The sequence below is a fragment of the Orycteropus afer genome, unplaced genomic scaffold (genome assembly GCF_000298275.1).
Source record: "Orycteropus afer afer isolate SDZICR_OR568_19922 unplaced genomic scaffold, OryAfe1.0 scaffold00110, whole genome shotgun sequence".
NCBI lineage: Eukaryota > Metazoa > Chordata > Mammalia > Tubulidentata > Orycteropodidae > Orycteropus > Orycteropus afer.
This window is the reverse complement of record NW_006921697.1, coordinates 3,803,892-3,824,382: the sequence shown is the minus strand read 5'-3', so window position 1 is coordinate 3,824,382 and position 20,491 is coordinate 3,803,892. Positions and strand designations below refer to the sequence as shown.

At 45.8% G+C, this 20,491-nt stretch overlaps 1 protein-coding gene across 1 annotated transcript; it reads right to left on the bottom strand.

Moving 5' to 3' along the window:
- Positions 1-1,638: 1,638 nt before the first annotated feature.
- On the bottom strand, positions 1,639-19,911 carry PCYOX1L (prenylcysteine oxidase 1 like). The gene is made up of 6 exons (XM_007943591.1): positions 19,824-19,911; positions 15,022-15,228; positions 13,384-13,558; positions 11,251-11,462; positions 3,205-3,345; positions 1,639-2,300 (listed from the first exon to the last, which is right to left on the bottom strand). Exons 1-6 carry the CDS (start codon positions 19,909-19,911, stop codon positions 1,639-1,641), a joined length of 1,485 nt encoding a protein of 494 aa, XP_007941782.1.
- Positions 19,912-20,491: the final 580 nt, after the last annotated feature.

The window sequence follows — 20,491 nt, the reverse complement described above, 5'->3', positions numbered from 1 at the left end:
GTGCTCTCCGCAATCTGGGAACTCTCTTCTTGCAAGACAGACCCACACAATAACTAATTCCTCCACCCTTGCATAGGGAATGGCATGGCCAATTTCTCCAGGTGTCAAAGAAGCTTCCCTCTTCCTGTGACCTGGGGTGATTCTCTTTCCCCACTTGTTGCCAGGCTCAGAGTTACACTAAAGCCTCTGCTGGGGTAAACATCCCTTCCTTAGGTTCTCAGTCATCTCCCTCAATATGTGGTATCATGGAGAGGCTTGGAGATGGTGTCTAGTAAGTTCTTAAGTGGATGCCTCACATGTAGCAAGCTGACAGCCAATAGGAGATACTCTTACGCCAGGTTCTCTACAGGAGCAAAACCTGTAAAACACACACACACACACACATGCATACATACATATGTATATGTGTGTATATATATACAGAGAGAGAGAGAGAGAGAGAGAGAGAGAGAGAGAGAGAGAGAGAGATTTAATTCAAGGAAATGGCTCATGAAGTTGTGGAGGCCGGTTAAGTCCCAAATTCAAAGGTTAGGCATAAGGCTAGATGTTTCTCCTGACTCACATGGTTATTATAGGAGCTATGGAATCCCAAAATTGGCAGGTCACACAGCAGGCTGCTGGCTCACTGGGCTTCAGGAGCTGGTGAATCTCTAAATCTGCAGATCAGGTGGCAGGCTGCTGGCTCAAGTCCCAAGAACTAGAGGTCAGATGGTAAATTGGATGCAGGATCCTGAGAGCAATCTAGTGAGCTTTGCCAGAAAGTCCCTATACATTGGATGTAGGCTACAACCCCCAAGGAAACTTCTCTTGCAACTGATTGGCTGATCACATCATGGAGGTGATTACATTATGTTACATTATGGAAAAGCAATCAGTCCAATGTCTGCCAAACCACGGAGAATCATAACCTAATCAAGTTGACACATAACATTAATCATCACCCTATCTTATATTTCCTGATCTTCTTTTCTGCTTTATTTGTAACTATAAGGTCATAAATGTTTCATTGTTGGCTGACTCAAATTCATTTTGGGAGTAGTTAAGTGAAAAATGGTATTCTGAAAGGTTGGCAGTTTGAACCCACTCATCTGTACCTCAGAACACAGGACTGGTGATTGATTTGATTCTGCACAAGTCACAGATTTGAAAACCCTATGGAACAGTTCTACTCTGCACACATGGGTTCACTATGAATTGGCACTGACTGAACAGCAACTACCACCACTACCACCTGAAAAACAGTAAAGAAATTGCACTAAAAAATCTGCCTTGTATTCCCCCCCATACTCTTTCCTCTCTCCTAGGCAGAAAACCAAGGCAGAAACAGTTTGGGAAGATGGATTTTTATTTCTTTTATATTAAAAAAAAATAAATAAAATGAATACACCAGCTTAGCTTTTCTCCTCCTCTCTACTCTTCCCCTTAAAGAAGCAACCACTGTAAGGATTCTTAAGATAGCTAGGCAGACAGCAGGCCACCTGGCCCCACACTGGAGGGGAAGATGTTCGACACATGAGGCATCAGAAAGAGGCTCAGCAGGGCAGGTGAGTGAGTGCAGCCTGTTCCAATCCTGGGCTGCTGTATGGTAGGAACTATCTTCAGTGGGGAATGGACATTCCCAGGCACTCCTTGGAGGCTTCACAGTTCAGTCTTCACCTTGTGCATCAGATCCTTTTGGTCAATCTTGTCTAGGTCCTGGTACCAGCGATTATAAGCCAGCAGGGCCACGTTCTTAGCAGCTACGGCCATCACCTCCACAGAACTGGCTGCCCACTCTAGGGCATTGAGGTAGAAGAGCTGGTCATGGAGTGCAAACCGAGGGATGGTGCTGCGGGAGCCATAGAGGGGGTGTGCCTGCCACTCGGCAGTCTGGACTGAATAATAGGAACGGAACAGGGTCTTCAGCTGGGTCCGAAAGAGGGGCTTGGGAGATTGGACTCTCCAGACGGCAGCCTCCTGAGGCTGCTTTCGCCGGAAATTGGCTGAGATGTTGACAGGACAGATGTTGTCCAGAGCACAGAAGAAGTTAGGGAAATCTGTGGTAAGGATGCTGGCAAAGGGGAAAAGTTTAGGGTCGGGAAAGCCAAAGTAGGAAGAGTTGAGGTAGCCATGGACCAAGGAGACAACGGTGGGCTGAAAAGAGCCCTGGATATCATCAATAGGCGGGCTGAAGCCTTCAAAGGTGACATTGCTGCTGCTGTTGTCCAAGTGCAAGGGAGCGGCAATGACCACTATGTCATAGAAGTTGGAGCCGTGGCCCCCCTCATTCTCATAGCCTACCTGGTACAGGGCTTTCCCTTCTGGAAGGAGAGAGAAGAGAACACATAAGTCAACTTACTTCTTGGCTTCTATTTGCTGATCTCTATCAGGAGCCTGGGAGCTCTGGTGGTGTAGTGTCTAAGACATTTGACTGCTAACCAGAAGGCTGGTGGTTCATACCCACTAGCCACTCTTTGGATGGAAGATTGGGCAGTCTACTTCCGTAGTGATACACTTTGGAAATCCAAGGGGGGGTCGCTACGAATCAGATCCGACTCGATGGCAGTGAGTTCGTTTTTTTTTTTTTTTTAATCAGGAGCCTACCATTGAAGGTACGATGCCAGGGTACCCTGGTAGAAAGGGTGCAGCTTGCTCCAGAAGGTAGTTCCAATTTTCCCATGCTGGTACAGCTGCCAGGGAAAGCACTAGACTAGAGTCAGAAGACCTAATTTTTACTCTGGTTCTGCTCTGACTAGCTGGGCCAAAGCTGGCACTCAAAGTTCTCACTGGTAAAATGGATTGTTGTTGTTGTTATGTGCCGTCGAGTTGGCCCTGACTCATAGTGACCCCTCCTTGGGTTTCTGAGGCAGTATCACTACGTAAGTAGGATTGCCCAACCTTCCTTCCAAGGAGTGGCTGGTGGGTTTGAACCGCCAGCCTTCTGGTTAGCAATCAAGTGCTTTAGCCACTATGCTACCAAAGCTCCTGGTAAAATGGATAGTCCTAGATTAATGAAGTTTCAGCTCTCTGGCTCTTACATTTGAATAGGGACAACAGTGCCCTCTGCTGTCACTCAGTGCTGGGGCTTCTGGGTGCTTTTCTTTTTTTTTCTTTCTTTTCCCTAAACATTCTCTAACAGAGCACAAACAGGGTTCAGGTACAGAAGCTGCAGAAGTGTGGACTGTCTAGGAATGGAATGGACATGGCCCCTGTCTGTCCACTCACCTGTATTATGCAGGGTCACAGAGGTCACAGTGGCGTGGATCACATTGGCCTTGGTGAGCCTCAGCAAACCAGAACAAACCAGCTTGTTACCTCCTTCCACAGACCACAGGTTGCCTTGGGCCCCGGCTAGTGACATGGCTCCTGGGTAAAGAGAGGAGGGTGATCAGTATGTTCTCAGAACCATGAAATGGTAGGAATAGAAAACCCAGTACCATCTTACCTGGATCCCACCTCCAGGGAAAGGCTCCTCCCAACCACAGGCAGAGGGAGGTAACAAACAGATAAATAAAATTAAATTAAAATGCTATGAAGTGAAAGCATTATGCTAAGTGAAAGAAGCCTGCCACAAAAGACCACATACCATATGGTTCCATTTACTGGGAGCTCTGGTAGTGCAGTACCTAAGGCACTTGACTGCTAACCAGAAGGCTGGAGGTTCAAACCCACCAGCCACTCCTCAGAAGGAAGGTTGGGCAATCTACCTCTGTAGTGATACTGCCTTGGAAACCCAAGGAGGGGTCACTATGAGTCAGGTCCGACTCAATGGCACATAACAACAACAACATCCAGAATAGCCATATCCACAGAGACAGATAGTAGTTGCCTAGGACTGGAGGGCTGGGAGGTTTGAGGGTGATGGCTAAAGGGTATGGAGTTTCTTTATGAGGTGACAAAAATGTTCTAAAATTGACTGTAGTGATGGTTATATAACTATGAACATACTAAAAACCAATAAATCGTACACTTCAAATGGTAAATTGTATGGTATGTGACTTAATCTCAGTAAAGCTGTCATAAAAGAAATGCTATGATGGAAACACACAATACACTGGAAGAGTGACCAGGAAAGCCCTGCTGAGGGGATCCTGAGGTAGTACATGAAGGATGGGAGGAGCCAACCATGCCAGGAGCAAGGGGAATGGTGTCCTGGGCATATGGGAGAAGCTTGTTAAATACAAAGTTTTTCATTCATTTATTCAACAAAAATTTATTGAGTAAGGGATAGGAAGGCAAATGGGACCATACTCATACCCATACAGGTTTGATAGCAGCTATCTCTGTTGTTGTTGTTATGTGCCGTCAAGCCAGACCCAACTCATAGCGACCCCTCCTTGGATTTTCGAGGCATTATCACTACGGAAGTAGATTGCCCAACCTTCCTTCGGGGAGTGGCTGGTGGGTTTGACCTGCCAGCCTTCTGGTAAGCAGTCAAGTGCCTTAGGCACTACGCTACCAGAAGCTATCTCTACCTATGTATTTATATGTGCTGCAAATATATCTATGAATGTAGTAGAGCATACAGGGGCCAAAGTTATGAAAACTTATTACTCATAACCAACCACCTTGAGGGAATGAGGTGCTGGGCATGGGGGCTCAGGGCCATAGTCTTGGAGGACACTAAGGTCAATTGGCATAAAACAGTCTACAAAGATAATGTTCTATATCCTACCCTAGTGAGTAGTGACTGGGGTCTTAAAAGCTTGTGAGTGGCCATCTAAGGTTAACTCTTGGTCTCTTCCCATCTAGGGCAAAGAAGAATGAAAAAAATAAAAGACACAAGAAACAATTAGTCCAAAGGACTGATAGACAACATAAACTCAGCTTCCATTATCCTGAGACCAAAAGAACTAGATGGTGCCTGGCTACCACTGCTGACTGCTCTGAAAGGGATCACAATATAATGTCCTGGATAATAGGAGAAAACTGTGGAACAAAACTCAAAATGATTTAAAAAAAAAAAAAAAAGACTAGGATTACTGGTCATATGAAGACTTGTGGAACCCCTGAGATTATGGTCACTACATACCTTTCCAGCTGGGAACTGAACTCAACACCCATGGTTCAACATTCAGCATTATAGACAGGCCTAAAATGTGGACAGTAATACCAGAAGGGTGTGCACTCACTAGGAGCTCTGGTAGCATAGTGCCTAAGGCACTTGACTGCTAACCAGAAGGCTGGTGGTTCAAACCCACCAGACACTCCTTGGAAGGAAGGTTGGGCAATCTACTTCCATAGTGATACTGCCTCAGAAACCCAAGGAGGGGTCGCTATGAGTCAGGTCCTACTCGATGGCAAACAACAACGACATGCACTGATTATCAACAATCAACCACATGTGATCAAGAGGGCAGCATTTACCCAGAGATAGATGCTCTGGTAGCATAGTGCCTAAGGCACTTGACTGATAACCAGAAGGCTGGTGTTTCAAACCCACCAGCCATTCCTCCAAAGGAAGACTGCGCAATCTACTTCCATAGTGATACTGCCTCGGAAACCCAAGGAGGGGTCGCTATGAGTCAGGGCCAACTCAACGGCACATAACAACAACAACAGAGCTAGGGAGGTGGAAGGGGATGGGAAGAAGGATGAAGGGAAGAAGTGGGTGTGAGGAGGAAGTGGGAAGAATGCTGTCACACTAGGGATTGTAGTATCACAAAAAAGAACGTGTATGGATTGTTGCATGGAAAACCAAATTTCTCTGTAAACTTTTACGCAAATCACAATTGAAAAAAAAAATAACCGAGTGCCTAGTATGGTCTTGACACTGTTCTAAGCATCTGAGATACATCACTGCACTTTAAGACACAAAGATTCCTGCCTTTATGAAGCTAACATTCTAGTGGGAGGAGTTTGAATGAGTAATTAAAATAGTTGGCTAGAAGAGAATACTCCTGTGGGGAAGAAAAAGAATGAGCAGTGTAGGGGGACTGGGAACTACTGGAGGCAGAAGGAGGGTAGGGTATAACTTAAGACTGGTGGTCAGGGCAGCCTTGGTGAAAAAGTGACATCCAAGCAAAGATGTGATGGAGGAACAGAGGTTCACTGTGATTATGTCTGGGAGAGGGGGCAATGGTGGTTCAGTGGTAGGATTCTCACCTGCCATGTGGGAGACCAATACACCCCATGTGCAGCCACACCACCTGTCTGCCAGTGGAAGTTTACATGTTGCTATGATAGTGAACATGATTCAGTGGAGCTTCTAGATGAAAATGGAGTAGGAAGAAAGGCTTGGGGATGTACTTCCAAAAATCAGCTAATGGAAACCCTATGGATCACAATCGTTTGACTGTACATGGGGTCACCGCAAGTCAGAATCAACAGGTGTGGTTCTTCTTGCAGCAAGGAACCCACAGGGGCTGGACTGGTGTGAACAAGCAGGAGAGGTGATGGGGGACTAGATTATGCAGGGTCTTGCAGGCCACTGGAATGACTCTTGATTTTACTTGAATGAAAGTGAGAGCCATTACAGTTTCATGTATAGGCATGATGTGATCTGTCGTGCTTTACCAGGATCCTTTGGCTGATGAATTGAGAAACAGCCTGAAGGTGTAGTTCTGGTGAGGGACGCTGGTGGCTTATCCCACTGTCATCAAGTTGATTCTGACTCATAGTAACCCTGTAGAACAGAGTAGAACCATCCCACGGGGTTTCCAATGCTGTAAATCTTTATGGAAGCAGACTGCCTCATCTTTCTCGCATAGAGTAGGTGGTTAGTTCAAAGTGCTCACTTTTTGGTTAGTAGTTGAATGCTTTAATCACTACCCCATTGGAGCTCCTTTGCTAAAGGTAAAACAGATGGGATTTCTGATGTACCACTTGTAGGGTATAAAAGAAAGGAAATGAGTCAAGGTTTTCGCTGGAACAATAGAAAAGAAAGGAGATCTTGTCCACTAAGCTGGGAGAGACTATGGGAAGAGCAAGCCTGAGGGGAAAGGTTGGATACTTAGGTTGGGATGAGCCAAGTTTGGGATGTCCACTGGTTCTCCCAGGGGAGATGTAGGGATGGCAGATGAGACAGGAGTCTGTAGTTCCAGAGAGAAGTGTGGGGAATTTTAGTTATATGGATAGAATTTAAAGTTTTTTGTTTTTGGGTGTGTAGATATTTATTATGGTTATGTCCTCTTGTTTATCTTTTTTTTTTTTTAAATGCATTTCATTGAAATATAATTTATGGACAGTGAAATACACAAAACTAAAGTGACATGGGTCAATGCATTTTTTTTTTTTTCAGTGTTCCCTCCTCTCTCCTCCCACCCCTGGCAACCAACAAAGAAAGTTTCCCTCCATATATAAACCTTTCCTTGACCCTCTACAACAATGAACTAATACTATATTTGTCCTTCTGTGATTGACTTATTTCACTCAGCATAATGTCCATCAAGTTCATCCATATTATGTGGTGTTTTGCAGACTCTACATTATTCTTTAGTGCTGCATAGCATTCCATTATGTGTATGTACCGTAGTTTGGTCATCCACTCCTCTGCTGATGGGTATGTATGTTGTTTCCATCTTTTTGCTATTGTAAATAGTGCTGTGATGAACATGAGTATGCATATATCTGTTCTTGTCCTGGCGCTCACCTCTCTAGGATAAATACCTAGTAATGGGATTGCTGGGTCAAATGGTATCTTCAATTCCAGCTTTCTAAGGAATCGCCACACTGCTTTCCACAGTGGTCATATCCCTTCACAGTTCCATCAGCAGTGTGTGAGTCCCAATCTCTCTCCACATCCCCGCCAGCATTTGTGATTTTCTGTCTCATTGAACCTTGCCATCAGTACTGGGGTGAGACAGTATCTCACTGTTGTTTGATTTGCATCTTTATGATGGTCAATGATTGTGAGCATCTCTTCATGTATTTGCTGGCCACCTTAATACACTCCTTGGTGAAGTGTCTATTCACGTCTTCTGCCCATTTTTCAATTGGATTGTTAATTCCTTTGGTGTTGAGGTACTGGAGTTTTCTATAAATCTTAGAGATAAGTCCCTTGCCAGATATGTAATTATTGGCAAATATGAATTTTTCGCTGTCACTTTTGTTATGTGCTTTTTCATGGTGTCGATTTCTTTGTTCCATATAATTTTCTATGCTGAGCTCATTTTGTTTATGAATCGTGTTATCACTTCCTTCATTGCTATTGTTTTAGTATTTGCTAAATAATTGTGCTGGTCCTCTTTTTTATTTTGATGTGAAAGTTTATAATTTTTCTTTGAGGTTACCCTGTGATTTATAGTTTTCTTCCCAAGTTTGGAACAGTCAGTTCCATCTTGTAGTTGTCTTGACTTCCCTACCATCTAGAAGATCTGTAATGACAGTTTTTTTCCCCTCTTTTTGTTTTGTAGTTGTCTTCATTTGTCAACTGATGTCTCTGCTTCCCTGTTCACAATCTTGGAGGCTTATTTACTTTGGATACTTGCATAGCTGGGTTGGTTTCTGGGTTATGTCATCATGTGTGTTAATGGTCAGTTGTTGTTGGCTGTTATTGGTTCTCTGTCCAAAGAGCTCCCTTAAGCATCTCTTGTAAGGTTGGTCTGGTTTTAACAAATTCCCTTAATTTCTGCTTATCTGGAAATGTCCTAATTTCACCATCATATTTGAGGGACAGTTTTGCTGGGTACATAATTCTTGGTTGGAAATTCTTCTCTTTCAGGGTTTTATATATACCATCCCATTGCCTTCTCACCTGCATGGTTTCTGCTGAGAAATCTGAGCTTAGTCTTATTGGTTGCCCCTTGTAGGTAACTTTCTGTTTTTCCCATGCTGCTCTCATGATTCTTTCTTGGTCTTTGGTTTTGCTGAGCTTGATGATGATATGTCTGGGTGATTTTCTTTTGGGGTGTATCTTGTTTGGGGTTCATTGGACTTCCTGAATGAATATATTCCCATCTTTCATCATACCAGGAAAATTCTCTTCCAACAAATCTTTGACAATTTTCTCTGTGGTTTTGTCTCTTCCTATTCTTGAATTCCAATTACACGTAGGTTATTCCTTTTGATGGTATCCCACATGAACCTTAGGCTTTCTTCATTTTGTTTTGATCTTTTTTTCTGATTTATCCCTTTCCAAAGAAGTGTTCAGTTGTTTCCCTTCAATCTCACTAATTCTGTCTTCCACTGATTCAATTCTGCTCCTTTGCCCATTCAATGTCTTCTCTATTTCTGAAAATTTAGTTTTAATATTCTGGATTTTTGTGTGTAGATTTTTTATCATTTCTATTTTTTCATTTATTTTGTCATTTTGTTCTTGTATTGTCTTTTGAAATTGTTCTAGGGTTTTCTCTGTGTTTTCTTTGATCTGTCTCTCAATTTGTTGAAGATGTTGTTGTTGTTGTTATGTGCCGTTGAGTTGGACCTGACTCATAGTCACCCCTCCTTGGGTTTCTGAGGCAGTATCACTATGGAAGTAGATTGGCCAACCTTCCTTCTGAGGAGTGGTTGGTGGGTTTGAACCACCATCCTTCTGGTTGGCAGTCAAGTTCCTTAGGCACCACGCTATCAGAGCTCCTTTGTTGAATATAGCTAAATATAATTATTTTGAATTCCTTATCAGGGGGTTCCAATGCTGCATCTTTCTTAGGGATGTGTTTTGGGTCTGTATCTTGGTCCTTCTTTCTCCTGCTTTATCTTACTGTGATGTCTCTGAGGCATTGTGATGTTTTTGAGTTTATATTTAATAGGTGATTGTATGTTGGAGGGACTTGCCCACGATTTTCATTTTCTTTGTTTTGTTTGTATGTTATCTACATAAGCAGGGTACTGTGTTGTGCTCCTCTATTCACTAGTTGACAGCACTTATACACTCACCACCTGTCTCCTTTCCTGTTGTCAGCCTCTTGTATGTCTCTGCTATTCTTGTTGTTGTTGTTATGTGCCCTTGAGTCGGACCCGACTCATAGAGACCCCTCTTTGGGTTTCTGAGGCAGTATCACTACTGATTGCCTCATCTTCCTTCTGAGGAGTGGCTGGTGGGTTTGAACCTCCAGCCTTCTGGTTAGCAGTCAAGTGCCTTAGGCACTATGCTCTGCTATTCTTAGGTCCCTGGAATCCGAATTAAGATGCTATCACTTTAAAATCCAAAATGGTTGCCACTTGTAAACATTCAAAATGGCTGCATCCTCAGTCACTTTAAATATCCAAAATGGCCACTGCTCATAAAGATTCAAAATGGCTGTGCCCTCAGTCACTTTAAATATCCAAAATGGCTGCTGTGTGTAAACAATCAAAATGGCTGCGCCCTCCGGACAGTGGAAAGTCCACAACTCAGGTTGTCTCCCTCCTTGCTGTTTCCCTTACTAGTCATAGGCCACCAGTGCAGTCATCCCTGCAGCCCTTGGTGACCAGGGCTGATCTTCAGGTCAATTTTCAGGTCCCAACACCACTTGGAAATATTCAGGCTGTTGGTCCTGTCAGAGGAGCTGACGGTCCGTAGTTCCAACCGTCTCTGTAATCACTGTTTTTGTTCAGGTTTTTCTTTCCACTAGTTGGTGCCTAATCCACTTCTGTATAGTTCCTTTCAAAGCTCAGACCTCCAGGATTATCTTCTGTATCTCTGTCAACTAGTTTTTCTTTTCTTTGTTGAAGAGAGTCTGTGTCGCTTGTCTGCCTATTCTTCCAGTTGAGAAGATATGAGGCCAATGATTGAGCCTGGGTCTTTCCATGCTATGAGGCCGAGAGAAGAGAAGGAATCAGCCCAGGAGGCAGTCAGGAGGCCAATGAGTACCCATGTAGTTCCTTAGGCTGGCAAGATCCTACCATATCTTCATGGTCCTGAACAGTCACCATCTGTTGCAGAAGACTTGCCCAAGCTCAAAGCAGATTTGACTCTGTGTGACCTGTGCTGGAGGATGGTGCATTATACACTGCCCACCCACCCCAATAAGGACCTGGGAAAAGTAGGTGCTCCAATGGATGGATACCAGGACCAGAGGCTTCAGAGGGGCTGTTCCTGAAACCAAAGCATGGATAGTGAAGTATCATCTGACATCTAACACTTACACACACATAAGGGATTATCAGGCAACCAGGAGTGGCAGCAACACTCAGGACCTATGATCTGAGCCTTGCTTTCAGTGTCCACAAAGTGGGGTAAACACCATTTCCTGTCCACCTCAGAGAAATGATGCCAGGACCAAATGAGGTGGGGGCATTAAAGTGCTTAGGTAATGAGCTGCAAACAAGTGGGGTGATGTCCAGCACCCCAGCCCATAGTGAGCACCATGAGTAGGCTGAGGGTGGGCAGGCCATGGGTAGGAGGCTCACCAGCAAAAGCAGGCATTGCTGCTGACTGGCCGTAACTGGCCCGCAGGACGGCAGAGACGACGTCGTCGATGAAGCGCTGTGTGACACCCACTTGGAGCAGGGACTCGGCCACGGAGCGCTGGGTCATGTTGACGAAAGCAGACTCCCCCAAAGAGTAGAGCAGCTCCTCCACACCAGAGAAGGCGTAACCATGGGCCTGGTACTTATAGATCCTGGGAGACACACAGAGCTGGGGCCTTTGTGCCGAAAGGCCTTTTGGCTGGCTATCCGCTATCAGGTCCCCATACCTGGGAGACCTACCAGTGACCTGCCACCTCCCCTGCATGTGAAGGGGAGAGAGAGGAAGCTGGTCAGTTCCCCTTGCCTATTCTTGTTGTGATGAAATCATGCAGAGGTTAAGGGTGGGCACTCCTGAGTCCCATTAGACCTGGCTTCACATCTGGCTCTGGTGAATGCCAAGTACCTTACCCTTCTGTGCCATGGGCTGCCTGAGGTCACTGCCCACAGACCTTCCTCTGCCCAGCTGAGACTGCAAGCAGTGGAGAAGGCTGACACATCACTTCTCCAGCAGTTTCAGCTCTGCTTTGCCTTCTAGGACTTGGAACCGGATGGCAGTAGCCTCATGCCAATCTCATCACCTGTTCTACCAGCCCAATCTATCCTCTCTTCTGCTCCAATCTGACAAGGCTTCCACTCACTCCCTGAGCCTTGCATCTTTCCCTTCCACAACTCACCCAACCTCAGAGGCTGGTTCAGACTGGCTCTTTTTTGGGATGTTGCTTATTCTGGGAGCTGCTCTGCGAACATGTTGAGATATCCAGGAAGCACTTAAAATGTAGTTCTGGAAGTTAAAGGGAAACTGGGGTGCATCAGGTAGAAGTCATCTCCCACGAAAGGGAGAACCTAGCATTATAGGACTGCATAAAACTGACAAAGGAGAAAAATGTAAGAAAGAAGAAAAAGGGGGCAGGAGCATAACCTTAGGGGGCATCTGGAAAAGACAGGAAGAGCCAAAAAAAGCACAGTGGGGAAAAAAGTGGGAAGAAACTATAGTAGAAGTGCCAGAACCTAGGGAAGGAAGGCTGGAGGCCATGCTTGAGTGTCTGACACTGAAGAAAAGGAAGTCAGAGTAGGTTGGAGAGGCAGCCTCTGTGTCTGGAGCCAGGAAACAATGAGAACTGGGGTGACTGTGTGGAAAAAGCTGAGGTGACTAGCTTGGCAATGAGTGGACACAGTGAGAACACACTGCTGCTGGTCCTTGCCATCTGGAGATGGCTAGGGGGCTGGGAGCCCAGGAGTAGCAAAGCATTGATAAAAGGCTCTAGGTGAAAAAACTAGCCTGCAGCAAAGCTGTTAACTGGTGGCCCGCAGGCTACATTTGGCCTACACAAGTGTCTTATTTGGCTTATAAAGGGAATGGGTTGCCTACATTGAAAAACTGGGAGATTTCACATACAAATCTGGACTTCCAGTTTCTTGTGAAAGACTGAAGCTAGCCAATGAGTTTGGTGTTCCCACATGGCCATAGTTTGTTGCAGCAGAGTGCTGGCTGTCCCCTTCAGGTGGGCCTTGCTTTTCAGGGCACCCTGTTCCCCCCTGCTCCCTGCTTTCTTCCACCTGGTTGCTTCGCTTGTTAATGTCCCAGCCCAGCTCTTGTAGGGCAACTGGATTTGCAACTCATGTTTTTATTAGGTTGTTGTTGTTGTTGTTGTTATGTGCCCTCGAGTCAAACCCGACTCATAGCGACCCCTCCTTGGGCTTCCGAGGCAGTATCACTACGGAAGTAGGACTGCCCAACCTTCCTTCCAAGGAGTGGCTGGTGGGTTTGAACCGCCAGCTGTCTGGTTAGCAGGCAAGTGTCTTAGCCACTATGCTACCAGAGCTCCCTTTATTAGGTTAGCAGAGGGAAAGAGAATGCCAGGGAGAGAAAGGGACAATGCTTGAGAGATAATACCTGCACCAAGAAAGTCCACTCCTCATGCTAAGGGCTTGCCCTAAGCTTGGACTGAAAATTGTGCTGGACTCTCATGGCCAGCAAGTACCTTTTCCTTTTTGACCGTTTACAGTCATGCTGGTCACTTCCCAACCTAGAACCTTCCCACACACCCTCCCCACAGATCTGCCTAGCCTCACCTCATAAACTTCTCCATGACCTCCTCCACCCACATCTGCAACCTCAGGAAGCTGATGCCGTAGTGCCACCAGAGGCGGAAGAGGTTTAGCAGGTACCAGTCGGTCTCCTCCAGCACAAAATGCTCCCCGCCAAAGATGGCGCTCCTGCCCACCACCTCACGCCGGTGTCTCAGCCCTGAGGAGATAAGGAGAAACCCCTCAGGTCCCCTTCAAAGGCCCTCACCTCCTCACCCAGGACACCTGGCTGTGCATTCAGCTGCAACTCGGGACCTCCTGAAGGATTCAAGTGGACTGGTTACATGAGATAAAACATGGTCTGCATGGTTCATTTGAGCTGCTTGTTTACAAACAGTACACAAATGCACTGGGAAAATATTTGGCTTTGCTAGTCATTACAGAAATGAAAATCAAAATAACGTTCCGATTCATATTTTTTTTTTCCAACAATGATCCACTCATCTGTGAGTAAGGGAAATTCAGGTGGCAACCCAGAACATCCAGGCTGAGACGGCAGCCCTGGGCACCATGACTAAATGGGAAATAACCACGGTTCCACACAACCATGCAGCCCTAAACAATACACAGAGCACTGGGCCTCACACCTCTCACTTTGTCCTCTAGCAGCCTGAGAAGAGGCAGAACAGGTATCGTGACTCCCAATTAAAGATGGGGAAAACAAGTCCTAGAGCTGATCTAACTTGCCCCAAGTGACAGATCTGTTTTCCTTTCTTTCCCTCCCAATCCTGTCCCTGAGCTACTAAGTTTTCTTTCCTAGGGACAACCGAGAAGTACATTTCTTGAACATCTTTCCAAAGACATGTTGTGCACACACTCATAAATTTGTATATATCTGTAATTTTTTCCCCCTCTACCCCCACATACCATAAACACTGTACTTAAACAATATACTATGCCCTGGAAATTGTTCTCTATCTGGACATAAAGGGCTTCCTCATTCTGGCTGCTGAATGGTCTACTGTGTGGTGTCCTGTAATTTATTTAAGTCCAATTCACAGGGCATTGGCAGGTAGGATATTATCAGTCTTTAGCGACCCCAAAAAATGCCGTAATGAATAACCTGGTAGGTATGCCACTTTGCACATGCACAAGTCCATCTGTAGGACCACTTCTGAGAAGTGGAATTTCTGGATCAAAAGGTATATGCATTTGTGCTTTTGAAAGAGCTTCCTGGGTTTGAATCCTAACTTCCTCACTTACTAATTGCATGACCTTGGCCAAGGTATATAAATTTTCTTAGCAGAAGTTGACACCCATTTTGAGGGTTGGTAGGGAAGATTAGAGGTCATACCTGTATACTACGTAGAAGGGTGTCAGGTACCTGATCAGTATGTGACATATGGAAGCCATTATGGTAATGGCTATCAAGAGGCACCAAATCGAAAGGGAAAGAAACTGGCCTTGCAATCAAACCTCAATTCTAATCCCAGCTCTTCAACTAACTCACTGTGCAACCTCAAGCAAGTTCCTTCCCCTCTCTCGTCTCAGATGCTCCACCTGTAAGATGAGGAGGGTGGACTATGTGACCTTCCAGCCTTGACTATCCGGGTTATCTGAGAATGGGCTGAGGCTGTCACCAGCCCAGGGATCTGGGTGTTGGGGCCTGGCCCGTGCACTCACCCAGCAGCTTGACAAAGTCCTGCATGTGCAGGCTCAGCGAGTGGAAGGAGGCAGCCCCACTTTCATAGTGCTGTTTGTTGACGGAGATGGTGGCCAGGCGGCCACCCACGGTCGCCTTCTCATACACGTCGATCTGCACATGGGGCCCAAAGTGCTGCTGGAGGAAATGGGCCACAGCAGAGCCTCCGATTCCAGCTCCAACCACGGCTGTCAGCAGGCCCACCAGGCAGGGAAGGAGAGACAGAACATAGGAGTAAGAGACTGCAGGCGGCACCTTAGTTCTTACCTGGTGGTTTCCAGACATTTGTGTTTCACAGGCTTATGACATTTCAAAAAGGCGATTTGCAGACTGAGTTTTTAGTAAAGTTATTAATAAAGTACAAGGCCAACCTAAAAACTGCCTCCTACTGTAACTCTCATTTTAAATAGTCACTTTAGTGGCAGGAAAGAATCTTAAAATTGAGGATGGTCATTTAAATTTTATACAAAAAGTATTCCACTGTGCCTATTTTTAATTCACTATGAATTGGTGAAAATTTTGTTAATGACCAGTACTGATTGGTGGGTGTTTGGAAACTACTCCTTCCCACCAAAACTAAAACAAAACACCAAATCTATTGCCAGAGTCAATTCCGACTCAGGATAAGCCCATGTAATAGAACATAACTGAGCTCCACTGGGTCTCCTTGGCTGTGATCTTTATGGAAGCAGATCTCCAGGCCTTTCTTCTGTAGTGCTGCTGGGCAGGTTCAAACCACCCACCTTACAGTTAGCAGTTGAGAGCAAACCATTTGCGCCACTCACACTCCTTAATCCAGGGGCCAGCAAACTATAGTCTATGGGTCATATCCAGCCAGATGCCATTTGTAAAGTCTTACTGGAACAAAGTTATGCTCTTTCTTTCACTTAGTGTCTATGGATGCTTTGCAGCTAGGCAAAGTGGAGCACTTGTGACAGAAAGTATATGGCCCACAAAGCCTAAAATATATACTATCTGGCCCTTTACAGAAAATGTTTGCCAACCACTCACTAGTCCAACCTACCACCTGACACTTAAATCATTTCTACTTCTGTGTTTGCCAAGGCTGGGGCACATCCTGGGATGGGTTGCTCACTCCCTTATGGGCAGTCTATTCAAGTTTGGACTCTTGTCATGAAGTTTCAGCTTGTTAAGGTCTTTTTTTGATCTTATAATTCATTGTCTTTATATACCTCCCCACTTCCTATTATCTGAAAACTTGGTTGTTATGCCACGGATATTCTCATCCAAGTCACTGATCTGAATATCTCACTGGACAGGGCTCTCCTAGGAGAATCTAATCATTAAACAGCAATTTGAGAGAACAAAAAGCTATCTGTGAGCCTACTGAACTGGACTATCACCCTGCCCACAATTCCTGCCCACCAAGAATCTAAGACAGAGCTTTCCTCACATATGATAGTCTTATCTTGGTTCTCCAGTGTGGCTATAACAGACATACCACAAGTGGATGGCTTCAACAAACAGGAATTCATTCTCTTACAGTTTAGGAGGCTAGAAGTCCCAATTCAGAGTGTTGGCTCTAGGGGCTGGGTGAAGGGCCCTCGACCTGGGACTTCAGCTCTGCCTCTTATTTTAGGCCCACTGGAGCTGGACGTTTTTTTCTGATTCATGCAGTTGCTGGCTGCTGAGGCTGACAAACCCAAGATTGACAGGTAAAATAGCACAATACCAAGATGGGCAGGCAATGCAGCTGACCCCAGGTTCAAGTCCAGGAACAATCCCAGGATTGGCAGGCAACATGGCAGGCAGCTGATTCAAGTGCAGGAACTGGAGCTGAAGACGCAGCCACATGCAGGATTCAAAATATACCAAAAGCTAGAGACCATTCTCAAAACTCTTCCATACATACTTGAAGCAGGCCACACCTGCCAAATCAGCTTCCTTTCCACAGATTAACGTCTCACAGCAAATTCCACCATGGAAGTGATTCCAGTCTCATCATGGGGAATAACTACATTCAGCTGCACGGCCACACAAAACCATGGCCCAGCCAAATTTGACACACAACCTTTCCTACCACAAGTCTATTAGCTCTATTCAAAAAGAAAATGAGAATAAAACTGGTGTGATTTGTCATACTGGGCTCACATTAGACCACAGAGACCACCAGCTCCTTGTTAAGCAGTGACAGGCAAACCTCAGACAACAGCACATTCTTTATGATCTGCCTGCATTTATTTATTTCACCCCCTGCACTACTTACCAATACTCTACCTTCTCATTGGTCTCTTATTTCTGTTACTGTGGCTTACATGCCCATGTTCTCTCTCACCCCTGTACCTTCATGTGAGCTGCTTTCTTTGTCCAAAGTGACCTCTGTCATCATTTGCTTGACTGACTTCTACTGCCCATATATGTCATTTTTTAGCTTGGCTTGCCGGACCTACCTGAAATGAGTCAGAAGGCCCTCCTGTGTATTCCTGTAGCATACTCTACTTACCCTTCACCTAGTCCTTGTCACACTCCCCTGAAATGGTTTGTTTAAGAATATTCCTGCAAGCAGCCCCAGATACTGGTGGGTGGTAGAGCTCAATAAGGATCTGCTGCATGCTCAAAGAATAAACTTCCTCCCTCTCAGTATTTACGAAGCCCCTTAAACTTTGTGCAGCTATTTACACCGATGTGCTCTCCCTCCCCTCCATTGCAATCAGAGTCACAAGTTCCCCACTGCACTAGAGAAAATGAGATCAAAAGGTTTGGAAGCTGGAGGTAGGAGATGTCACCTCATTGTGAACCAGCTCATTCAACATACTTTACCGACACCCACTCTAATCATGGGGCACAAAGAAGATTTAAACAGGGCTTTGGTCCCCAGGAGCTCAGGCAGGGAGTGGGCAGACCCATGCACAATTAGCTATGACAACCCGTGATGAAGTGCAACAGCACAGTTCCTGGGAATCCTGAAGAGGAAGCAATCTATTCTGCTTAAGAGAATTGGGGGTGGGGGTGGGGGTGATGACAAAGGCTTCACAGGAAATAACATCTGATTGGACAGGATGGCTTTTGCCAGTGAGAAGAAACAAGATTCTCTACACAAAGAACTTCATGAGCAAAGGAAGCATGTGGAATGGAACTGTGGGTAGATTTAAAGGGTCTAGATACCACACTGAGGTGTTCAGACCTGATACTGCAGGAGTCCAAGGTTGGAAGCCATCCTAACAGGAAGGTCCTCATTCTTGTTGTGGGTAGAGTCCAAACCACCAAAGGTGAACAGAGGCTCCTGTCAGAGGGCTGAGGAAAATCAGGAAAGCTAAAGGGCAACTTGCCAATGCCAAGTGTCCTGTTTTGGATGAGTGTTAAAGTGAAGTGGGCAGGGCCAGCTAGAATGAGGCAGACATTAAGTGCCGCATTGCCAGTAATAATAATGCCGGGAGAAGGTCCTGCCATTGCCTTCTCCCAACGGCCAGGAAGTATTCTGCCCTGTTGCCTGTTCCCATGGGATGAGGGTAATATCCTGTGCCTCTAGACACTACCTGCCAGAGGTGGGCAAGTTATTAATAACTCTTTTCCATCCTTCAAAGCCTGCCTCAAAATCTGCATTCTCTATAAGGTTTTCACTGGTCATTCTAGTGCTCAGATTTCTCCTTTCCTCAGAAGCTCTAAACCCATCCCCACCTGATTTTTAGCATGCTTCAGCCTATTTTAACTGTTTATGTCCTGGCCTGTGGTTTTGTAACCAAGAAGCCTCAGCATAGCACTGGCCCTAATGAGTCTGTGGTGGGATATCTCAAGACACTCCTCACAACTGGGGCGCACAGAAAGCCAGAAGCTCAGCATCTCTGCCTATAGGAATTTTATAGGAGAGAGACTTGAAAATCATCAGGATTCATAGTTAACATAATAGTTGTTTAAAGGAAGAAAAAACTCTAGGCAAATATTGAATTCTAGTTTCTGGTATGCATGATGAAGTATTTGGTCAAGGGTCCTGATGTCTGCAACTTACTTTTCAACACATCAAAATAACCCATAAGATGGATTAACGAATTCATAGAAAGACGTGTGATAAAGCAAACATAGCAGTTTTGTTAATGGTAGAATCCAGGTAGTCACTAAATTGATTTGGTGATGAACACTTCAAAAATCTTTCAACTTTGCTGCAGATTTGAAAAATTTCAAAATAAAATACTGGAAAAACTACCCAAATAATGAACAAAACGATAACTGTAAAATGTTTCCAGATTGCAAATCTTTCTTCAGCAGACCTACCACGGGCTCTGCCACTGATAAGACTATATTTCTTACTGGCTCCTTGGATTCCACTTATATGTTACTTCTAAGAAGCTATTCGAACCTGCAAAGCCTGAGGTAAAGCGCCTTTCTCGGTATTCATGGCACTTTGTCAGCCATAGCATAAACTTCCCCGCACTGTGCAGTCTATGACTGTTACATAGCCGGCTCTCAAGAAACCTTTTTGAATGACATCGCCCAGCCTCTGTCCTGTCATCGGTCCATAGGAGATGCTCAATAAGTGATTCTGGACCTTTCTGTGAGACCTACGGATAGTCCTGCCCAAGCCCTTTTCCGTCCCAGGTAGCCCTCTTCAGATCCCCATGCCTTCTTTCCCACCAGCACCTTCCCCACTGCCGTCCCCTTTCTTCCCCGGTCCTAGGCCTCCCTCTCTTCTCCGCTCACCCAGCTCCTCTCCCGAGGACCCAACCCCTGGTCCAGCTGCCCTTCCCTTCCCCCACTCAGCTACTCCTGGCTGAGAACCCTTTTCCCGCCCAGCTCTCCCAGCAATTCCATCCCGTTCTTCCTGCACCGATTTTGCCGGGCGGGGCGTCTCCGCCTGCAGTAGCGGCGGCGAGAAGCGCAGTCAGAACAGCGAGGAACGGGACAGCGCGGGCCATGGCAGGCAGCGACCAGGTCAGCGCGCCGTGGATCGCACTCCCGGATTGTCGATCAGCTCACCGCCCTGCCCAGTGCCCCTCTGGTCGTTCCGCCTTCCAGCCTTGCTGGTCGTAGTCTGTCATTGGATGAGCAGCTGTCCCTCTTCATCACGCGGGCCTCATTAGTTACATATCTCCGGGCAGGATTCGTCATTGGCAGCTTCCTCATCCCGCCTCCTCGATGCAGGTTCCTCATTGGCTGGTTCGTTCTAGCTCCGGCGCAGGTGTGCGCGCTTTAGGTCCACAGCATCAGGACCAGGGCCCAGCTGCAGATTGATGGAAGAGGAGTTGAAGTTTTGAAGATCTGGGTTCGAAGTCCAGCCTCTGATAACTACGACTTCTATACTGTTCCTTCTCCGTGTCTCACTCAGTTTCCTCTTTTATAAAACGGAGAGAACAATCATTGTTCTAGCCATGTAGGTGTTTGTGACCACCATGTGAGATAAGAGAATGTGAATCCGCTCTGCAGTGTCAGCGAGTGCCAGAAATTGCTGAACAAACATGCAGTCAGGGTGGCTAGACGCTTCCCTATGCATATGTT

Excerpts from the sequence above, each read along its gene's own strand:
- PCYOX1L (XM_007943591.1), bottom strand. The coding sequence starts at position 19,911 with ATGGCCCGCGCTGTCCCGTTCCTCGCTGTTCTGACTGCGCTTCTCGCC. Across the intron at positions 11,463-13,383 it reads GTCATGGAGAAGTTTATGAG|GATCTATAAGTACCAGGCCC; the intron begins GTGAGGCTAGGC and ends TGTGTCTCCCAG. Across the intron at positions 2,301-3,204 it reads TGTGACCCTGCATAATACAG|AAGGGAAAGCCCTGTACCAG; the intron begins GTGAGTGGACAG and ends CTCTCCTTCCAG.